This window comes from Staurois parvus, unplaced genomic scaffold (assembly GCF_062004578.1).
Source record: "Staurois parvus isolate SC_StPar_1 unplaced genomic scaffold, SC_StPar_1.0 ptg000195l, whole genome shotgun sequence".
Lineage (NCBI taxonomy): Eukaryota > Metazoa > Chordata > Amphibia > Anura > Ranidae > Staurois > Staurois parvus.
The window spans coordinates 11856745-11877619 of NW_028317991.1; the positions used below are offsets into that span (position 1 = coordinate 11856745).

A 20875-nucleotide genomic window follows, 5' to 3' on the forward strand; every position below is an offset into this window, starting at 1 on the left:
CCAATGCGTCCTGTTTAGTTCCAGCTCCTGTGAACTCAGAGGGAGGTGCAGGGAGTACTGCACAGACTGGGAGCTGTCACTTTCTAAGGCAGCGCTGATCACAAGACGGTGGGAGGGAACACAAAGCGTGCGCCTGTGACTGGAACACTAGCTGAGATCTCTTGACTCTGTGTAGCGGTGCAGGCAGATTGCCGGGACGGGGGTACAGAGGGGGGCAGAGGGACAGAGCACTGTGTGTGTGTAGGGCAGCAGTCAATACAGACTGGAGGTTGATCACAGAGAAGGAGCACATGGCTAAAACAGGAGGTGACATCCAATGTTTGGCGGCAGTGATGCAGACTGCAGAGAGGGGGAGCGCATAGTTGGAAGAGACTGAATGTAGCAGGACGTGAGATCATATTAGTTCTATGTTTTGCCATAACTGTACATAAAGCTATTATGATGTCACCTACTACTACATTGTGTCCAGGTTCACACTGATGCGGTGCAGAGTTCTCAGCAGTTTCTGTGCGAATTCCACACTGCATCACAATCACACCCTGTTCATTTGAACCGCTGCGGGTGTGTATGTTAAATAAACAACACCCCAAAATAGGTCCGCAAAACACGGTGTGATGTGCAGAGTCTGTCTGATCTGATTCTAGTGCAGACCAAAAAAGGGTCCTGCACCTTTTTGGTGCAGATGCGGTAAAAAATGTATGGCTCAAATCACACCGCACAGAATTTGCATGTGATTTGCACAGGAATGCAGTGTGGTACCTGTACGAATCACATGCGATATGCTGCGCCGCATAAGTGTGAACCCAGGCTCAGTCTCACCCAGCTATGCGCCCCTGCAGTCTTCATTCAGCACTGCCATACACTGGATGTCACCCCCTGCTACATTATTCCATGTTTTCCTACTCTCTGCTTCCCCCATCCACAGTCTGCATTCACTGATGCCATACACAAGATGTCTTCTCCTGATCAAGCCACATGTTCCCATTCTCTACACTGCACTCGATGTCACCCTCTGAGTTCACAAGGACCACAACTACAGAGGAGGCATCGGGTATCAATGCGAACTGTCAGTGCGTATTAAAAACAAAATTGGGTGAATATACGTCTGCCACAATATGGATCTGCAGTGGAACTCCATGTGAGAAACCCTGTGTTATGGATTTGCAGAGCTGTGCAGGGAACTGTTCTTTACTGAACTTTTCCCCACAGGTCCTCCTGTTCTTTCTGTCTGTCTGTCTGTCTCAGGCTGTTAATTGTAATATCACCTGGGATGGAGGAGAGGAGGGCTAGTGAGGATCAAGGAGAAAAGGCATGTTACAACAGCTTCTCTGCATTTGTTTGTTAATTGTTGTTATATCTACAGCTCGCTGATCAGATCTAATGTTCCGTGAGCTGTAGATCTGAAAGTTTTTTTCAGGGGTTCCCCGAGACCTCAGACTTTTTATTTTTAGGTAAATATGAAACATTTTTTCCTTTTATAGCCTTATGTTTACAGTGGTCAATAGCTCAATCAAAAATTTCCTCACATAGCTTGAGTTAGAGGAGTGATTCACCACTCCTCCTTCTGTCTTCTCTGTTTGGAGAGGCCATACAGAGTTTCATTCAGAGGCAAGGAGCCTGAAAACATAAGGTTCACTATTGCGGTTCTGCACGCCGCGTTTGCTCAGGCTTGGCAGGCCATTCTGTGCATTCTGGGCTTCTGTGCCTACGTTTCATGGAGGAAAAAGGTTCCTGCACCATTTTTAAACCGCTTTTGCACAATGCGATTTCCCTGCAGTTCCCGAAAACACACAGTGTTTTTAGATGCCTGGGGGTGCCATAAGGAATGTATAGTAGCCCTGCTCACCTGTAAAAAGCAGAATGTTTTAGCTGCAAGTGGCTGCGGGAACAAGTGAGATTCCCCCCATCTGCAACCACCCCGCATAGTGTGAACCGAGCTAACTCCAGGTTTTAGTGAACCTTAAATAGCTAATTTGGGCCAGGCTGGTAATTTCTTTTACTAGCACATGTTGTGTGTGATGTATGACCTGTTTGTGGTATCAGATGCATACAGTATCCAGCGCTGTGTTCTGGCAGCAGAACATGAACCTCCCTTCCTGCTCCCGGAACAAAATAGAGTCAGGTTCAGGGCTTCTCAGCCATTCAGAGGAAACCTTGTATTTTATGAATGAATACAAGGCTTGCTTTGATTGGCTGAGTTGAACAGACAGGCAGATGACATCACAATCTCTACCTCAGCCTAAAACAGGCATTGTCCTTGCACATATTTGCAAATAATTGTAAAGCCACACTGCCAGGTCAAGGCACCTCTGATAACTAGGGTTCTCAACTATACTGTAAACTGAGTTCCAAACCATGGATATATACAGTATAACAGTGGATGAAATGAAAGCACGCTTACCTGAAGGCAGTCTTGTATCTCCTACTCTTTCTCTTGGGTATAACCCGTTACAAGCAATCTGTTACAATGTGAATATTCCTTCAACTTTTTTATGCCTTTGTCAAGAAAACAGTTGTGGAAAATTAACAATTTCAGCACCTTCTATTTAAAGGGATCCTACCAGGATAGTTGTTGTTTTTGTTAAAGATACCAGCTCCAAATCTGTCATCCTCATCCCTGCTTCAACTCTTAATGACTCACTTATCTGGAAAAATGTATGAAGGTTGGCTCTTCCATTACAAGCTGCATACTTGTTCAGTCAGTGAGTCACCAGGTGGTCAGGTAAGGATAAGGATGACCACTCAAGAGCTCACACCTTTAGGGTTCATTTACATTGTGGATAAAATTGGGCACTCGGCATTCTGATCCTACTACAGGGTGGCTAACCAGTGGGTGTGAACTGATATGGCTTGGTACATGCATGCTCCCACTCTGTAAAAATTCTGTAAACTTTATGGGGCTCCCATACATTTGTGGCAGAATTCAAAGAGGACATTTTATATTAATGGTACTAGTGGGGAAGTGTGCTTTCCAAAGACAGACTGCCATAAGACTGAGTGATGCAGACAACAAATTATTCTGGGTGATCAATTAAAATAAACAGTGCAGCGCTAATAAATAATATATATATATATATATATATATATATATATATATATATAAATAACCAGTGAATAGGTGATACAATAAACACACTCAATATACACCCCCTAAGAGTATATATCCAAAATAATCAATGAATATATAATAGTGTCATGCGTGTATTCCCTCGTAGGGAATATCTAGTGCAATAAGTGACAAATATACTCATAAAACAATATAGTGGCAAAAAATGTACAGTGCTCAAAATAGGTGAACCAATATTCAGTTGCAAGAAAAGTCCAAACAATTGATAATAATAATGCAATGCTTTGTGGTGGTCTTCCCACTCCACTCTTCATGCAAAAGTAATGTGCAGTGTGCGTGATTCACACGTGCCAATCCTTTAACGACCAAAATGCCCCCTCACCTCCTTACTTAGACCCCACAGGGCCAGCACGCTTTAAGGATCAAACGATCCTATCAGAATGGATTCCTCTCTGGGTTTCGCCTTCCACCTCCAGCATCCACCAGACTAGCAGCCAGCTCCTCCCAGGGTCATAATGAAACACAAACAGAGACCCTCCATAGTGCAACCAGTTTTATTAAGCGATAGACAAATAAAAAATAGAGTTCCACTCACATTAATAACGATTTAATCCAGCTTCCTACCACATGCTATGGGTGTACTGCATGGGTAATACAACAGGGTGATCCAATATGGCCCCCACGCCGGAAATGACATCACCGCGTTAACGGAAGCTCCTCCCCACGTACCGACGCGTTGCGTCACGCTCAGCACGTGACTTCATCAGACTTCATCATGACACTATTATATATTCATTGATTATTTTGGATATATACTCTTAGGGGGTGTATATTGAGTGTGTTTATTGTATCACCTCTTCACTGGGTATTTATATATATATATATATATATATATATATATATATTATTTATTAGCGCTGCACTGTTTATTTTAATTGATCATTCACTTATTTTGGGTATAAGTTTAGTGTCAGCAGCTTTTTTCTAAGGGTAGGATTCCATGTAAGCGCAGGAGGTCTTTTGAAATAAATTATTCTGGGTGTCGGGTTTAGGAGTAGGGGAGGACTGGAGGGCAGAGGGCATTGGTCTGGTGGCCCTCATTGCAGATACCTCCCCATTTAGACATCAACAAGAATGGGACCTTCAGTCAGTGACACATGGCGAGCATTCTATAGCAACTTGCTGCCTGTCCACACCTGTGATCCAAGCATCAACTATTTTTTTTTGGAGCTTTGAGATGTCATGTGATTAAATGCTGAGAGATGCAAAGGAAATTTGAGCTGGAAGGTGTGTACTGGTGTACCACAACAAGCCGTATCCTTTAGTATTACTTACCTTTCCCTATGCCTACCACTCACTGTAGCACACTTTGCATGGTACACGTTCTTTAGCCCACAGAAATTTGCTTCTACCATGAAAGGGCCACTTGGTTGCAGTTCCCATGGGTCCAAAGGTTCACAGTCCTCCCTTATATCTTGGCAGCCCCAGCATTGTTACAGGTTATTTTCAGGGGTCATTCTCACTGGTGCAGGAGCCTGTATAGCATGCAGACGGGCTGTGTTTATGCACCTGGCAGGCATAGGAGTTCTGTAGAGTTGTGGTCAGCAGCCTGTTAAAAATCAATGACAAGTCGACAGACACAGTGGCTGCATAGCTTTTCCCACACATCTGAGAATTTACATCCATACGGGGGGATGCACAGTTCTGGACGCAGTCTGTCCCTGTATAGATCGCACACCACGACAGAGTAGGTGAACTATATAATAATTACAGGGCTGATTCAATAATATAAAATATTCTTCAGTTTGAAAATGCATGCACAATAAATCATTCAATAAATATCATGATACAATAAAGTCTTTTCATTAAAAAACATTTTCATGTTTTGTTTCAAACTAGTTGTAAACTAAATAAGTTCCGATAAAGCAATCCAACGGTGTAATGAGTAAAACAATTTCCATCACCAATATTCTTACCGGTGTTCCAAAGTGACCACTACTACTAATATGGGAAAACACACTTACCAGACGTGCGTTCCTGTCCCACTACAAGATTAGGCAAACACAGCTTGTATTAACGCCAAAGATCTTCCTAACAGGCGCAGTCCACTTTAAAGTATACCAAAAGGCAAAACTTTTTTTAAGTTTTGGATAAGAGTGGGGAGGGATTAGATCGCCTGTCAGGTTTTATTGCTGTCTGTGTCCCCATTTGTCCTGTTTACCATTATTAGTGAAAGTGAAAGAATATCCTAAATTTTGGGTTGTCCCCAAAAAAGTAATCGAGAGGAAATCTTTCAATGGCGACACTAGTTCTGTTGACCTGGGGGTCCCCAAGGAATTCCCTCAATTTTCAGGGATTTCCTCTCGTTTCCTTTTTGGCTATGGGACAGGAACTGAAGGGAAATCTCTGCAATGGGACACAGATGACAAAAAAAAAAAAAATTTGACTGGGGTTATAACCCTCGCTTACTCTATCCAAAATGAAAAAACAATTGCCTATAGTTCCACTTTAAGTCTTCACCTCCACTGCTGTCCTCTCCCCATTCAGTGGATAGATTTCAGAGCTCCCAGTGTCAGGCTCCGTCCCTACATGTTTCGTCTGTTCTGAATTTATCCCCCTTGAATATTTAATTTTATTTAATCAGTGCTGTAATCATTTTGTTATCACTTAGGGGCTTATATTTATTTATACCTGCTAGTTTCTGGTAGAAGAATAAGTTATTGGTTCACAGTTTTGAGTATATAATTTTCTCACAATTATATCCATCTGCGTGGAAGAGTTTATACATACAGTAGATGTCCATACTCTGTATATTGTGGAGTGTTGTCCAATGTAGTGCAGATTTGTTGACAGCCCATTCAAAATGAACAGGCTACCTTTATGCATTGAGCCTTAACACACCGCACCTCATAAAAACACATGCTAGAATGCATGCAAAGGTGTGAACTGGCCCGCTATCCCTCTAAGACAATAGTTTGATGTTCTGTTCTTTTCCCTTTTATAGGGTCTGCCAGATTTGCCTCAGAACTACATTAAAAACTTCTTTTTGCTCAATGAAGAAGAGACAACTGACAAGTGCTATATTATTCAGAACAGTCCGTTGGATGCTGAGGCCACAAGAGATAAAAACAATTCAGGTGCTAAAGGTCGCGATTCCGGAAACTATTCTTACGAAGATGAGGTCACAGGCGACTCTGCTGCTGCCAGTCGGTGAATTCTCCCTAGTGTGTGCCTCAGCTGAGGACTCCGGTTTTATTCTGTTGCTGAATAAATGCAACATCTCTTCTGACATTATACGATCATTATTATTGTTTTTTATACTGATATATACAACACCTCTACCTGTATTATCCAGTCTTCATGTTCTACCCCAGCAGGTGACATCTGAAGACCTTTTGTGTCAACATACATTTCGTGGGCTGAATTAGAAGGACTTTACTGGTTTAGCTCATAAAGTGTATTTATTTTCTGTACATATAACTCTTACACGTTAATCGTCATAGTTAAGGTGTATCTGTAGGCAACACTTTTTGTTTTAGCTTTGGACAGAGTAGGCAATGGTCCAAACCCCTGTCATGTTTTTTGTTGTTTCTTGTTGACCCCTTTCCTCCCAGTTTCTGGTGGCCCTTTAACCGGGTCATTACATCAGGGGTGGGACAGATTTCCCAATGACATGATCACTGTGATTGGCTGTCATAGTGGTCACATGATCAGGAGCATATACCGCTAGGTCTCAATTATAACCAGAGACCGGGAGCTGTCTGTTACAGCTCGGTCAATGTGCTAGGAGTGTGCTGGCAGCACACAAACCTCGGTCGCCCATGGACAAATTTGTGTGGACTGTGGGCATTAAAGTGAGACAGATGATTCATGTAACATTTCCTTCCCGGAATCCATGTGCCCTTATACCCATGAAGACTCTTGGGATGTATGACATCATTTTGGCCTAGGAAACCAGGAAGCAACTAAAGTTTAAAACAAGTAAATATACTATACCTTCCTGTGTATTTACTAATGCTAGCAGCTTAAGGAATAAAAATAGTTAATGTTGATTGGGAGAGCTTAATTGTGCTTTAACTGCTACAGGGCGGCACGGGTGAGGAAAATCACGTATATATACCTGATTTTGTATTTCCGGGTAGGGGAAGCACGCCACCATTCACGACCGCAGCTGTCAATCACATGGTCCCGGTCGGTGATTACTCGCTGGAGCCCGGTGATTTCCGATGATCTCCGACGGGGAGGAGAACTGTTTTTTTTACTAATAGTTCTCCTCCATGTCAGCTCGGGCACACTGCTTTGGATGGCTTGGATGTTCATGCCGACGACACCCAAATTTACCTCTTCACCCCCCACCTCACCCCCTCAATCTCTGCCCGCATCGCCCACCTCCTAAACGACATATCAGACTGGATGTCGCTCCATTTCCTCAAACTTAACCTATCCAAAACCGAGCTCCTGGTCTTCCCCCCCACCCCCCCATCCTCTCCATCACTACCAACAACGCCACCATCTCTCCCACCCCACACGCCAAAGTCCTGGGTGTCACCCTGGACTCCCACCTCTCCTTCCTACCCCATATCCAAATGCTATCTAGATCTTGCAGGCTCCACCTCTGCAACATCTCCAAGATACGTACATTCCTCACCCCAGACACTACTAAACAACTCGTACACTCCCTCATCATCTCACGCCTGGACTACTGCAACTCCCTTCTCACTGGCCTACCCAAACGAAAGCTATCCCCACTCCAGTCGATCCTAAACTCAGCGGCTAGACTCATCCACCTCACCAACCGCTTCACATCTGCCTCCCCCCTCTGCTAACTCTGATCTACAAAACCATTCACAATGCTGCCCCGAACTACATAACTGACCTGATACCCAAATACTACCCTACCCGTGCCCTCCGCTCCTCACAGGACCTCCTACTTTCTAGCTCCCTGGTCTCCTCCTCCCACGCCCGATTGAAGGACTTCTCCAGGACTTCCCCCATCCTCTGGAACTCCCTACCCCAATCCATCAGACTCTCACCTACCCTCCTCACCTTCAGGCGCACCCTGAAAACCTTCCTCTTCAGGGAAGCCTACCCCAACCTCACCTAACACCAGACCTCACCTAACAACTAACCTCCTCCACTCCTCCCACCACTCCATCCCTCACAGCCATCTCCTCCTGTACCACCTTCCCCTCCCACCTAGATTGTAAGTTCGAAAGAGCAGGGCCCTCGAACCCCTCATGTATTGTACTGTTACTGTCTTGTCTCATGTTATGTCCCCCTGCTACTGTACAGCGCTGAGCATACCCTTTGGCGCTATATAAATACTGTATAATAATAATAATGAAATACGGTGTAAATTGATCCTTTTTTTGTTTGGAAAAAATGTGACTGAACTAATGAAAAAAACGGAACGCCCATGTGAAAGGGGCCAAATTTTTTTTTTTTTTTTTTTAAGCCAAATTCCTGTGGATTGTCACTATAAACGCAACTGCAAGTTATTTTACCCTTGGAGCGTGCACCTGTTAAGGAATCAATAATTGTTCATTATATTGTGGTGTTGATCATTGATAACGAATCTTTCTAACATTTTTCTCTTTCAGTGTTGCTAATTTTGTATGTGGTGCAAAAACACAGTTTGGGATTTTTGTATAGTTTCCCTGATCTGCTGGTGTTGTTTTTAAGTGGCACATTATGTGGGCCCCATTTGGTGCAGTGTTATTTTGTATCTACCCATGACTCTTTATAAGAGTTGTTGTATGGATATCATGTTCCTGCTATAACATCATGACATCATCAGCTACCTGACTGAATAACCAGTTATTAAAGGTACTTCTAGCTGGGCCATATTTCTTTGTATGTACCATATTTTTTTTCTGGATTCTGAATTGGATTCTTTTAGTTATAATCAATACATTATCGCATACAATGTATGTACTATATTTTTTTTAAATTTCTTTACAGCTGAGCTCCAGGAATTAGGCCTCATGTACTCTGGGCATTTGGCCATCTCTCCTAGACATCTTTCCTCCGGCCAGCGGTGTTTCGGCAGAAAAAAACACTTGATGCTTGTAAAAGCGTGTAACACGTTTAGGCACGTCAAGCAATTGAGCGGTAATGTATTTCTCAATGGCCAGAATAATCAGTTATTCTGGCTGTTGAAATGAATAAACTCTCAAGCGCTAAACGTGCATTTTAGATGCGTCTAACGTGTTCACACATGTCAAATTTTTTTTATGCCAAAACGCCGCTGCTCCTGGACATGCTGAATGCAGTCTGCGAGGGGGAGCGGCAATGCAAGGACGCAATGCAAGGACGCAATCAGCTGTGTATGTGCTAACAAAAAACATACTGATAGGAGGAGAGCGCAAACAGATGAGCTCATCAGTCTGCTGCTTCTCTTTTCACTGTCCAGTCACAGGCTGGGGGAGGGACAAGACCTTTGCTGATCCGCAGCAGAGAAAATCAGGTCTCCTTCCCTTCCAGACAGAAAAACTGTTCTGTGTGGCAGAGCTGCATACATTTCAGAACTGTATGAACAGACATTCAAATGCTTCTGCAGGTAAAACAACTCCCATTCTTATTTAGCTGTTTTTGCTGGAGTTCAGCTTTAAAGATGCACTGTAGTATATTTTCACTATGATATAATATTGTCATTTGTACCTGTATGTTTTTGGTGCAACAATTTTCCCTGATTCTCTGTGCCATGTTTTCATCATTGTATTTCACTTGTTAATTTCAAATCAAATGTGATCAAATCAATTTCAGTATAAGTCACCTAAACTCTGTGAATAAATAGGGACCTGAGCTGACTTGTAAGCATGGTGATATACAGCCCAGTCCTGGTCCTGATAACAAAACCCAATGGAAAGGACTGGGGTGCTTAACACTCCTCTAGGGAGTTATAATGCGCTCATATGACACTTAGGCTTTCTGTTCTGCACACAGCGATTTTCTCGCTACATATGACAGGGCCAGTCCTTAACCCCCGGTTCACATATATGCGGCTGTGCGGGCTGCGTTTTGCGCGGGCACAAGAACCCATTCATTTGAATGGACTCCTGTGCCCCGTGACACACAGGGAAAGAAGTCCCTGCACTTCTTCTGAAAACGCAGCCCGTAGGGGAACCTCAGTTCCCAGTACGGTTGCGTTTTCGAGTGTGGGCGGCGTCCCATTAAAGTAATGGCACCCACCCGGCGGTCCGCATTCCTCTGTGCGAGTGGTGCAGTTGCACGGATTTTCGTGCGGATCCGCAGCGGCACCACCCGCACAGATGTGAACCAAGGGCTAAATGTTGTTTGATCTCAAGTCAAATTGTCGCCCGATTATTAGCTTGCCAGTGGGGGTTGATATAAGTCCATAGATCAAGTATAAAATGGACTTTTTATTGCATCTTTTCCAAAATGTATTGTGTAAAATAAGACTCATAAGCATTAAATGTGAATACCATCACTGCCCTTCTGCTTCAGGAGCCCATGGCAGCCAATCACATGACCCTGTGATTGCCTCGGTAAGGCTGACCATACACTGTACAATCTAATTGTACAATCTCCTTTCCATGTACCATCAACTGTGTAGTGTAAGCACCTGCCTAATATTATACTAATTGAATGGACTGTTTAGGTAGGTTCTTATATTACATATCTTTGGTAAATCTAATTTTACAGAGATTGTAATGTGTGTGGACCATACGCACTTCAATAAATGATCAGTTTATTTTTCAATCATTCTCTTTTGATTAAGAATAATCGATCTATAGTCAACAACCCATTCAAATGGCGTGTCACTTAGAAGGAAGTAGATTTTGATCAATAGTTAATATGTGAGCCCAACATTTCATATTCCTGATATGTGCCTGCTGTACCATGCACTTGTATGGAAAAGTATCCTGTTCCCTTTGTATTGCTTCTTTTGTGTGAAATCCCTGGTATACCTGCCAGTCCCTCTTCTTTCCTAATAAAAACTGACCACACTAGGCATGAGAGCACAGCATGGTCAGTTCTCTAGCTGTGCTGGGAACTCAGCCTGCTCTCCTCCAATGATCAAACTTGTGCTGATACCCCCTCCCCTGGGACAGCCATTCACTGGGAAGTTTAGTATGCTGCTGTTTCTCCTCGTCCAGCTTTCTGTTCTCAACTGCATAGGGAGCTTAGAGGGTATGTGATCACATTATAAAACGGGAAAAAAAGGTATTTATAATGTTTTTTTTTTTATCTATACACACATATTTTATCTTTTATTTCTATTTTAAACTGAATGGGTTGTTTTACAAGCTGAGGGTTTACATATACTTTCATTGTACAGAGATCGTATGATCAGATTGTAATGTGTGTGGTGACCACACATACTTTGATAAAGGATACATTTCTTTTCTGATCAATCTCTTCTGTTAAGACTAATCGATCTATATAGTCAACAACCCAGCTGATCGACATGAGACGCACAGAGAAGTAGATTTCATTGAATCGTTAAGAAACGGTTGTAAGTTATCGGCCGCATCTATTTCCACCATGTAATCCCATAATGCGGGTCAGTGCAAAACGATCAGTAATATTCCTCCCTGATCAATTGGCTCAGTTTATCAGATTTGATGGAGATTGAGTCTAGATCGATTGGAAGGGAAGATATGGCTGTTTGATTCTTTGCAGATTCAATTGTTTTGGTTGAATCACACATCGATCAGATAATAAAATTGAAGCATGTATGGCCACCATAAGCTTGGGTTTACACTGATGTGGTGCAGAATTGGCAGCGGTTTTTGTGCGAATTCCGCACTGCATCACAATTGCACCCCGCTGCGGGTGTGTATGTTAACAACACCCCGACATCGGTTCGCAAAATGCGGTGCGATGTGCAGAATCGGATTGCATGGGTGTGAATACCAATGTGATTCAATTCTAGTGCGGACCAAAAAAAGGGTCCTGCATTTTTTTGGTGCGGATGCGGTGCGATTCGAGTCATACAAAATGTATGGCTCAAAGCGCACTGCACAGAAATCACGTGATTTGCACAGGAATGCGGTGCGGTCGGTCCCTGTGCGAATCACGCGGCATGCCGCACCGCATCAGTGTGAACCCAGGCTAAGAGTTCAGATTGGCCAACCCTTCACTCCCACCCAACTGCTAATTATTGAATGATATGGGGGTCAAAACAGATGAAACCCCAAAAAGTCAATCTGAGACAACCTTTCCTTATCTGTCTTGTCACAAACGCACTTCTGTATGTAAGCAAAATTGCACTAACTTGTAGATATGTACATACATGGTTTTTAAATATTTAAAACACTTGAAGTAGATATATTGAATAAATAGGCAGAAATGTAACCCCCGATGTTATTGTTCTGATCATTTGACTTTTACTTCGGGTTTTTTTTACATATTTTTTAACATTTTTTTAATTTTCACAATGTATTCCAATAAACTTCAATTCCAATAAAATATTATCAATTGTCAACATAGCCTGTGTTTATTGTCCTCATGTGTTGCTTTCCAAAAACAGGCCAGGTTTTCTTAGATTGTTTAATATAGTATCCCCCCCCCCCCCACTCCAAACACATGCTGGTAGGTTAATTGGATCCTGTCTACATTGGCCCTAGTATGTGTATGTATGAATGTGAGTTAGGGACCTTAGATTGTACGCCCCTTGAGGGTTAGGGTCTGATGTGAATGTTCAATATATATGTAAAACACTAAAAATTGATGGTGCTATGTAAGTACCTGTAGTAAAAAAAATTAAACCCAAAAGCAAACATTTATTATATTGCAGCTTACCAGTTCTTAGATGTAATGGCTGCTTTAGTTTTCTTTTTTAGGCTTGCTTTCTTTTATTTTCACCTGGTGAATCCTGCCAAGTCTGTTGTTTTTGAATTAAAACAAGCAGATGTAGCAGTTAGAGGGTTGAGACAAACCAATTACTACTGACAGGGGTGCTTACAATGATCAGCTTTGTATGTATGTAAAACCTTTGATCCCAAAAGGATAAAAAAATGTTGCTGTAACTGTTTATAAAGCATTAGTATATTGCTAGCAGGGGCGGACTGACAACTCATGGGGCCCCCGGGCAATAGGGGATTATGGGGCCCTTGTGTCCTCACCCACACTCAAACCACACCCAAAAAAGCCTATGAAAGGTACCAGGGGCATCTCATGGGGCCCCCTACTGACCCCAGGCCCTCGGGCACTGCCCAAGTGCTCAAATGGTCAGTCCGCCCCTGATTGCTAGTATATCTAATACTCCACCCAGCAGACTGAAAATGCTGCTGTTCAAAGGTGTCCCCTGTTGCTCCTTCGACCAGAGTGCGGGCGCTCTAACATAAAAGGTGTGTTACTGGCCAGATGAAAACAGTGGGGGAAAAAAAGCCTAAAAAAGAAAACAAATGCAGCCACCATATCTAATGGTTGATAAGCTGCAATATATTACATTTTTGATTTTGGGTTTAATACCGTGTTAACAATAATTAAAATAATTAATTACAGTATATTGACCAGATTTCACTGCAATTCACACCTTTCCAATGCTGTCCACTGAAGACTGGCCACTCGCTCCTCCCCTGCCGATGGCCCTTACGCAGCATCATTAATCCACTTCCTCTGAATGGCATCGCTCTACCACTGTACTCAGCCATGCCCACTTGTCATTGCCTGAGCTCCATTCAGTACAGGGATAAGGACCCATCTCTGGAGGGAAGAAGAGGACTCCATGTAATGTGAATGAGAGAAGACCACTAAAAATAGGGTGGCAAGGGGGGAGTGGGGGACAGCTGGGCTTTAATCCTATCAAGCCCTCAGACTTAAAATAAATGTCAAAGGAAGGAACCAAGGTGGTGGTGGGGGGGGGGGGGGGGTACACAGGCATCCAACACTCCCTGATGTGTTCAATTGCTAGTCCTAATGCACACTGTACGTTTTGATAACGCCAGTAATGTTAGTTGTGTAAAGTCACGTTAAAAATGTGAGGTTTTTTAGCGGTTTGATGCATTTTTTTTACCCCAAAAAAACTAATTTTTGGGTCAAAAAAAGACCAAAACCACTGGTTTACCGCATTTTTCAGCATTAGAGCCTTTTTACAGCTAAAAACTCCTCTAGAAACCCACTTAGGCTGGCCATACATTATACAATTATCTTCCAATTTTCTGCCCAATTTCCTTTAGATTTACCTTCAACTGTGTAGTGCAAGGGCCTGCCTAATTGGATACAACTGAAAGTGTAGTTTAGGTTTGTCCTCCTATTATATGGTTTTTGGTAAATCTAAACCAAAAATCTCCAGATAATTGTATAATGTATGGCCAGCCTTAGTCCTGCAGTTTTTTTTCCAGCCAAAAAACATCCCTGCCAAAAAAACGTTTACAGCCTATGTGTGCATGGACACAGGATAACATGCTGGGGGGGTTACTAGCTGTAGAAAAAAAGTCAAAAGCCAAAAACAGCCGCTGTAAAGACGTCAAGTGTGCATGAGGACTTAAAGTAGGACTTTATGTAATAAATAAAAAAGAGCGAACGGGCAGGACTTTTAATGCAGAAGAGACAGGCTTTGTCTGTTCTGCATAAAGTTAGCACTTCCACCTGGCAGTACTAGGGTCGTTTGCTCAAATCCCAGCCACGGCACCACCTGCCTGGAGTTTGCATGTTCTCCCTGTGCCTGCGTGGGTTTCCTCCGGGTGCTCCGGTTTCCTTCCACACTCCAAAGACATGCTGGTAGGTGAATTGGCTCCTGTCTAAATTGGCCTAGTATGTGCATGTATGAATGTGAGTTAGGGACCTTAGATTGTACACCCCTTGAGGGTTAGGGACTGATGTGAATGTACAATATATATGTAAAGTGCTGCGTAAATTGATGGCACTATATAAGTACCTGAAATAAATAAATAAAATTATATAATATGGTGAAGCGCTCAACTTAAGAAGTGAGAATTATCTCATACCCAAATCAATGTGCAAACTGAATAATCAATATAAATAAAATAACTAGTGCAATATCCCCATATATGAATTATACGTCCCTGGTGGTATAGTGATAAACAACTAATACTTTTTAAACTGTGCAAAGTGATACATATAAACAGAAATCATTAAATATAAATACAAAAATCAATGGTGATGCCACACTGTGCAAAATCATAAAAGTGTTCAAATGACATCACTCCATGCTGCAATGTGCTCTTCGTGAAAAAATCTTGACGTGACTCCCCTCAATGATAGCCAAAATGCCCCCTCACCTTCCACATTCGACCCTTGCGGGTCACAAAGCTTTATATATATATGTATAATATATCTCTGCCAGGTGTTTTTCTCCTCCACTGCCTCCACCGACCCAATCAAGATCCTCCTCCAGACACTGGGTTCCACTCAAATAACTCCCCTCACAATACGGACTCAGACACAGGGCGCATATGCAAGAAAAAGCAGACCTCCATAGTGCAACACTGTTTTAATGCACTCAGAGATATGTATAGAAAATGTACTCACATCTCCACTAACAGAGAGAAGCAGTTCCCCATGTGCTATGGGTATATTCAGGTGTACAAAGATGGCGTCCGAACCCGGAACCGGAAGTACGTCACCCCTATGACCGGAAATACGTCGACGCGTTGCGCCACGATCACGTGGCTTCTTCAGGATCAGGAACGCGTCGACGTATTTCCGGTCATAGGGGTGACGTACTTCCGGTTCCGGGTTCGGACGCCATCTTTGTACACCTGAATATACCCATAGCACATGGGGAACTGCTTCTCTCTGTTAGTGGAGATGTGAGTACATTTTCTATACATATCTCTGAGTGCATTAAAACAGTGTTGCACTATGGAGGTCTGCTTTTTCTTGCATATGCGCCCTGTGTCTGAGTCCGTATTGTGAGGGGAGTTATTTGAGTGCAACCCAGTGTCTGGAGGAGGATCTTGATTGGGTCGGTGGAGGCAGTGGAGGAGAAAAACACCTGGCAGAGATATATTATACATATATATATAAAGCTTTGTGACCCGCAAGGGTCGAATGTGGAAGGTGAGGGGGCATTTTGGCTATCATTGAGGGGAGTCACGTAAAGATTTTTTCACGAAGAGCACATTGCAGCATGGAGTGATGTCATTTGAACACTTTTTTATGATTTTGCACAGTGTGGCATCACAATTGATTTTTGTATTTATATTTTATTTAATGATTTCTGTTTATATGTATCACTTTGCACAGTTTAAAAAGTATTAGTTGTTTTCACTATACCACCAGGGACGTATAATTCATATATGGGGATATTGCACTAGTTATTTTATTTATATTGATTATTCAGTTTGCACATTGATTTGGGTATGAGATAATTCTCACTTCTTAAGTTGAGTGCTTCACCATATTATATAATTTTGTTTACACATATCTTGCGGTATAGAGAATAGGTGGTAGCAGCTAACTCTTTGGTCACTAGGTTCTGTGGAGCGCAGGAGGATCTCTGTAAATAAATAAAATTACCTACCTGCCTGTCCGCCCCTGTGAGTTGTGTATGAGCAGATCGCTGTGAAAATGATCAATGCCGAAGTCAATGGATCTCCTACAGATGTGCATGAATGACGTCTTCCTCATCCTAGCCAATGAAATCAGCCAGCGTTTGATACTTGGACATCGCATCGCTGGATCCAAAGGGGAGTATAGTTCCGCTTCAAAGTCACACTAAACTCTCGTTAAAAAAAAAGTTCTACTAAAGTATGTATTCTTAAGCAGGCCATACGTGGGTCGAATTCTGAAATAATTTTTCTTTCCAAAATCTTTTCTAAGAATTTTTCGTTTGAATTTCGCACCATTAATAGGCCACAGAAATGGCCGATTTTCGTGTGACCATGGAATGTGGGGGATCGGGCATGTTGGAAATTTTTTGAAAAACAAACAAATTTTGAATCACTGATGGGAGAATCGTACGATAAATATAAATGAAAAAGTAATGAGCATGAGCTGTGACCTGGAAAGAAAAGAAAATTCTTGACCACGAAAGTTCTTTTCTGTAGCAACACGAGGTGAAATTGAAGGCTTGGTTGGTTGAATTTCGAAATCAGTGGTGGCACCTCCGGGTTACAAAACGCACGTAAATTCCAATTCGCTAAAGAAAATGCGTTCGGAATTCGACCCGTGTATGGCCTGCATTACAGTAACTCCTATCGCTCTCAGCCTCCTCCAATTTCCTTTTACAGGGTGGCTATGTTCATTCCCCATGGTCCCACCCTCTCTTGCTCGTTCCAAGATGACTATGAGATTTGTAGTGTGCAAAAAGCAGTGTTCCTGACTGCAACTAACATACCCTGCCCATTTCAAACAAATGGAGGTGAGGGGGAAAAGGAAAGGTTAGGAAGATCACAGGACATTACAAGGAGGCAGAAAAACACAGTAACAAACATTTTGATGAAAAATCGTTTACGGGTCCATTAGGTAGTGGGTGTATATGGATTATTTTTGGAGAAAAAGGATATTGTTTGGTGTCACTTTAGGAAAGCAATTGAGGCTACAGTGATAGAATGGAGGAAATATCGGCCTCCGGCCTTCAGATGGGTGAGCAGTGCATATTACCTCTTTTATCATCGTACGGGCCAGCCATTGCAAGTTTTTCTAACACGTGATGGGGTGGCTTTAATTTTGTCATTGTAAAGCAGAATGGCAAATATAAAAAAAAGCTTAAAGTGGACCTCTACCCCCCTTTTTAGTAAAAATTCTATCCGCATGTAGCTGTGCTCTAACGTTTATTGGTAAACAAATATTTTCTGCTTTTGCTTGCAATCACTGGTTGAGAGAGGCACTGGTGATGTAGTCAGGGCCTCACAGATGCGTCCTGGAGAAAAACAAAGAACATGATGTGTGGATTTTTTGGGGGGGGGGTTTTACCTCAATGGTGCATTGTCAATATTTCAGTAGTGCATTCATTGGTTCATGAGTTAGTGTTACTAAACCCACAACAGTAAAATCAGTCTGTATATGCAGTAAAGCATGCTTGTTATACTCACTGTGGAACCTAAGGGGTTAATCCTCTGCATTGTGTAAAAAGGTCAGATGCGATTTCTCCAGCGCTCAAGGACCCAGGCCGGTGGTGAGTAGATGGAACCAAAACCAGAAAAAAGCGACCACCAGTGCATACAAGGTTGTTCAGCTCCAAACAAGGCTGGGGAAGCCCGACCAATACTGCAAAGTGAAACAAAAACGAGAAGCGCACCAACCTTTGCGCATTACCTCAGCAACCAAATTTTATTAATTAACCATTTGACGCCTGGCCTATGGCCAAATGACGTCCACAAAAATGTATTACCTTTCCGGGAGGACGCCATATGGCGTCCTGCCGCACATGCGCAGTTCGCGCGCTTGAAGAGCCGCGCAGCGGCACGATCTGTCACCGGCCGTGTACCTCGGACACGGCCGATGACAGATCTGAGTACTGGCCCCCGTTGCCGGTACCTTGTGACCTGCTGTGACCAATCACAGCAGGTCACATGACAGTTGTATACAATGGATCGCTTCATTCATGCCATCCATTGTATACTAGTGCCTAGCTGTGAATGGTCACAGTGATCACATGCACATGTCATGTGATTAGCTGTGGCCAAATCACAGCTAAGCACAAAAAAAAAAAACCCTGAATGAATCGATGTCTTTCAGGTAAATGCTTGCTTATAGCAAAGTAATTCTTTGCTATAAGCAAATTGTTTAAAAAAAAAAAAAATACTGATCACTTCCCCAAAGTAGTACAATGTTACTATGGTAACATTGTACTACTTTGGACATAGTGAAATATGAAAAAAAAATCATAAAAAAAGTTAATAAAAAATTTCAAATAAAAAAAAATATATTTTTTTTTTTTTCACACTGTCACCAGTCAGTGTCCCTGAGCACCGCCATGCCAGTTATATGATGATGCTGTACTGCACTGGTGACAGTATGTAAAAAAAAAATTGTGAAAATGTTTTTTATTTTTTCATTTTCCGAAAAATTATGTAAAAAAAAATACAACTTCAAAAAACTCGCCATTCCTCTTATGAAGTACGTCGGACTGTCTACTCTGCAAAAAGGGGTCATTTGGGGAATATCTGTACTGTTCTGACATTCTTGGACCTCAAGAAATGAGATTGGCTGTCAGTACTTCAGGATTGATCAATATTCAGATCTATACCATAGTTTGTGAACTCTATAACTTTCCTACAAACTAAATAATACATCCTAATTTGGGTTATTTTCACCAAAGACATGTAGCAGAATACATCTCGGCCTAAATTTATGAAGAACAATTATTTATTTGCAAACTTTCATAACGGAAACAAAGAAAAACATTTTTTTTTAAAAATTTTCTGTCTTTTTTGTTAATTTAGCAAAAAAATAAAAACCCCAGCGGTGATTAAATACCACCAAAATAAAGCTCTAGTTGTGTGAAGAAAATGATAAAATTTCTAGTTTGGGTACAATGTTGTATGACCGCGCAATTGTCATTCAAAGTGTGAGAGCGCTGAAACCTGAAAAATGGCCTGGGCAGGAAGGTGTAAAAGTGCCGGTATTGAATTGGTTAAAGAATGGTACTCACAAACAGCGAATAAAATCAGGCATGTAGTCCTCAAAAGGACTTCAGAGATAAGGAGCCAGCGTGAATCCCATCATGGGGGTAGACACTCAGTATAGCTGACGCGTTTCGAAGGCCATGCCTTCTTCATCAGAGCTCTTCTCGTTTTTGTTTCACTTTGCAGTATTGTGTAAAAAGGCCGTTTGGTCCTGTTTTCTCTGCCCCTCCTCTTGTTCAAATGTCCAGCTGATAAGACAGATTGAACCTATAGCCATTCTGCTCAGTTTAGTGTGTATTGCTAGAGAGGTTTTTTGGGGGTTTTTTTTCTTTCTTGGAAGAGTACATGTGATCAGCACAGGGCCAATCAGCACTGTCCAGACACAGGTCAGGGGTTCTGCATCCTCCTAGAGCAGAAAGAAAACTTCAATAAGCTTTAACCAGTGCTGAAGTCACAAGACTGCTCTAACTTCTGATGAGAAAAGGTATTTATCAGTTTATTTTTACTTAAATAATTGCATTTCTGTGTATTGTGGGAGACCAGGTGAATGCAGGGTCCTGGGTTTAGTAACGCTTTAATGTAGGGGCTTGTGTGCCAAGTTGAGATGCATTAAATGCGCATTTTACAGGATCCCTAAATATTTAAAAAAAACTGATATATGTGCTTGAAATTTGCCTTTTATATCATCTTCCTGTAATCGGTGGCGCAGTTGGAATTGCTGGGAGATTGGATTTGAATACGCCCATGTTCTAGCAGGAATGCTTAATATTCTGCCAGATTTATCCACAGGGGATAAAAACTGTGCACTGGATAGCATCATCCTAGGCTGGGAACCAGAAGGAAGTCTTAACGGTTTGGCAGAACCCCAGCCAGCAGGCTCTGATTATTATGGGAATCTGAGTGACATTCAAGAGGCTTTACACAACATAAGCACAAGGCATGTCATCCATTTTTTTAACATTTTGGAGTAGATCTTCTTCGCCCTCTTCTTCCTCTGGCGGTGGCAGATTCTAATTGCTTTCAGAGATTGCCTTGTGTGCCCAGAGCAAAAGGAGGAACCTTCACACCCCAGTCTCACAGGAAGTGGGTTGAATGATGCTGGGCGTCATCCATCCTGGATAGGGAATGGTGGCTGGGGACCAGAGCCATGAGGTTGCAGGGGACAAGGAAAAATGAAACGTTGAATAATTTTCCAGAATGTTGTCCATTGTTAGCCCTCAATCTAAGCAGAATGTTTAAAGTTTATGCAATACTCTTTAATTAACCACTTCAATACCGGGAACTTATACCCCCTTCCTGCCCA

The 20875-nt window shown here is 42.3% G+C and overlaps 1 protein-coding gene across 1 annotated transcript in view; it reads left to right on the forward strand.

The window, feature by feature from the left end:
• Positions 1 to 12522, forward strand: part of LOC149461717 (interferon alpha/beta receptor 1-like) — a 60806-nt gene extending 48284 nt beyond the window's left edge. Inside the window, exon 9 of the mRNA XM_089677968.1 lies at positions 6072 to 12522. Within this exon, the coding sequence (XP_089534094.1) occupies positions 6072 to 6281 (210 nt within the window). The 3' untranslated portion in view covers positions 6282 to 12522. The remainder of the gene's footprint in view (positions 1 to 6071) is intronic.
• Positions 12523 to 20875: the final 8353 nt, after the last annotated feature.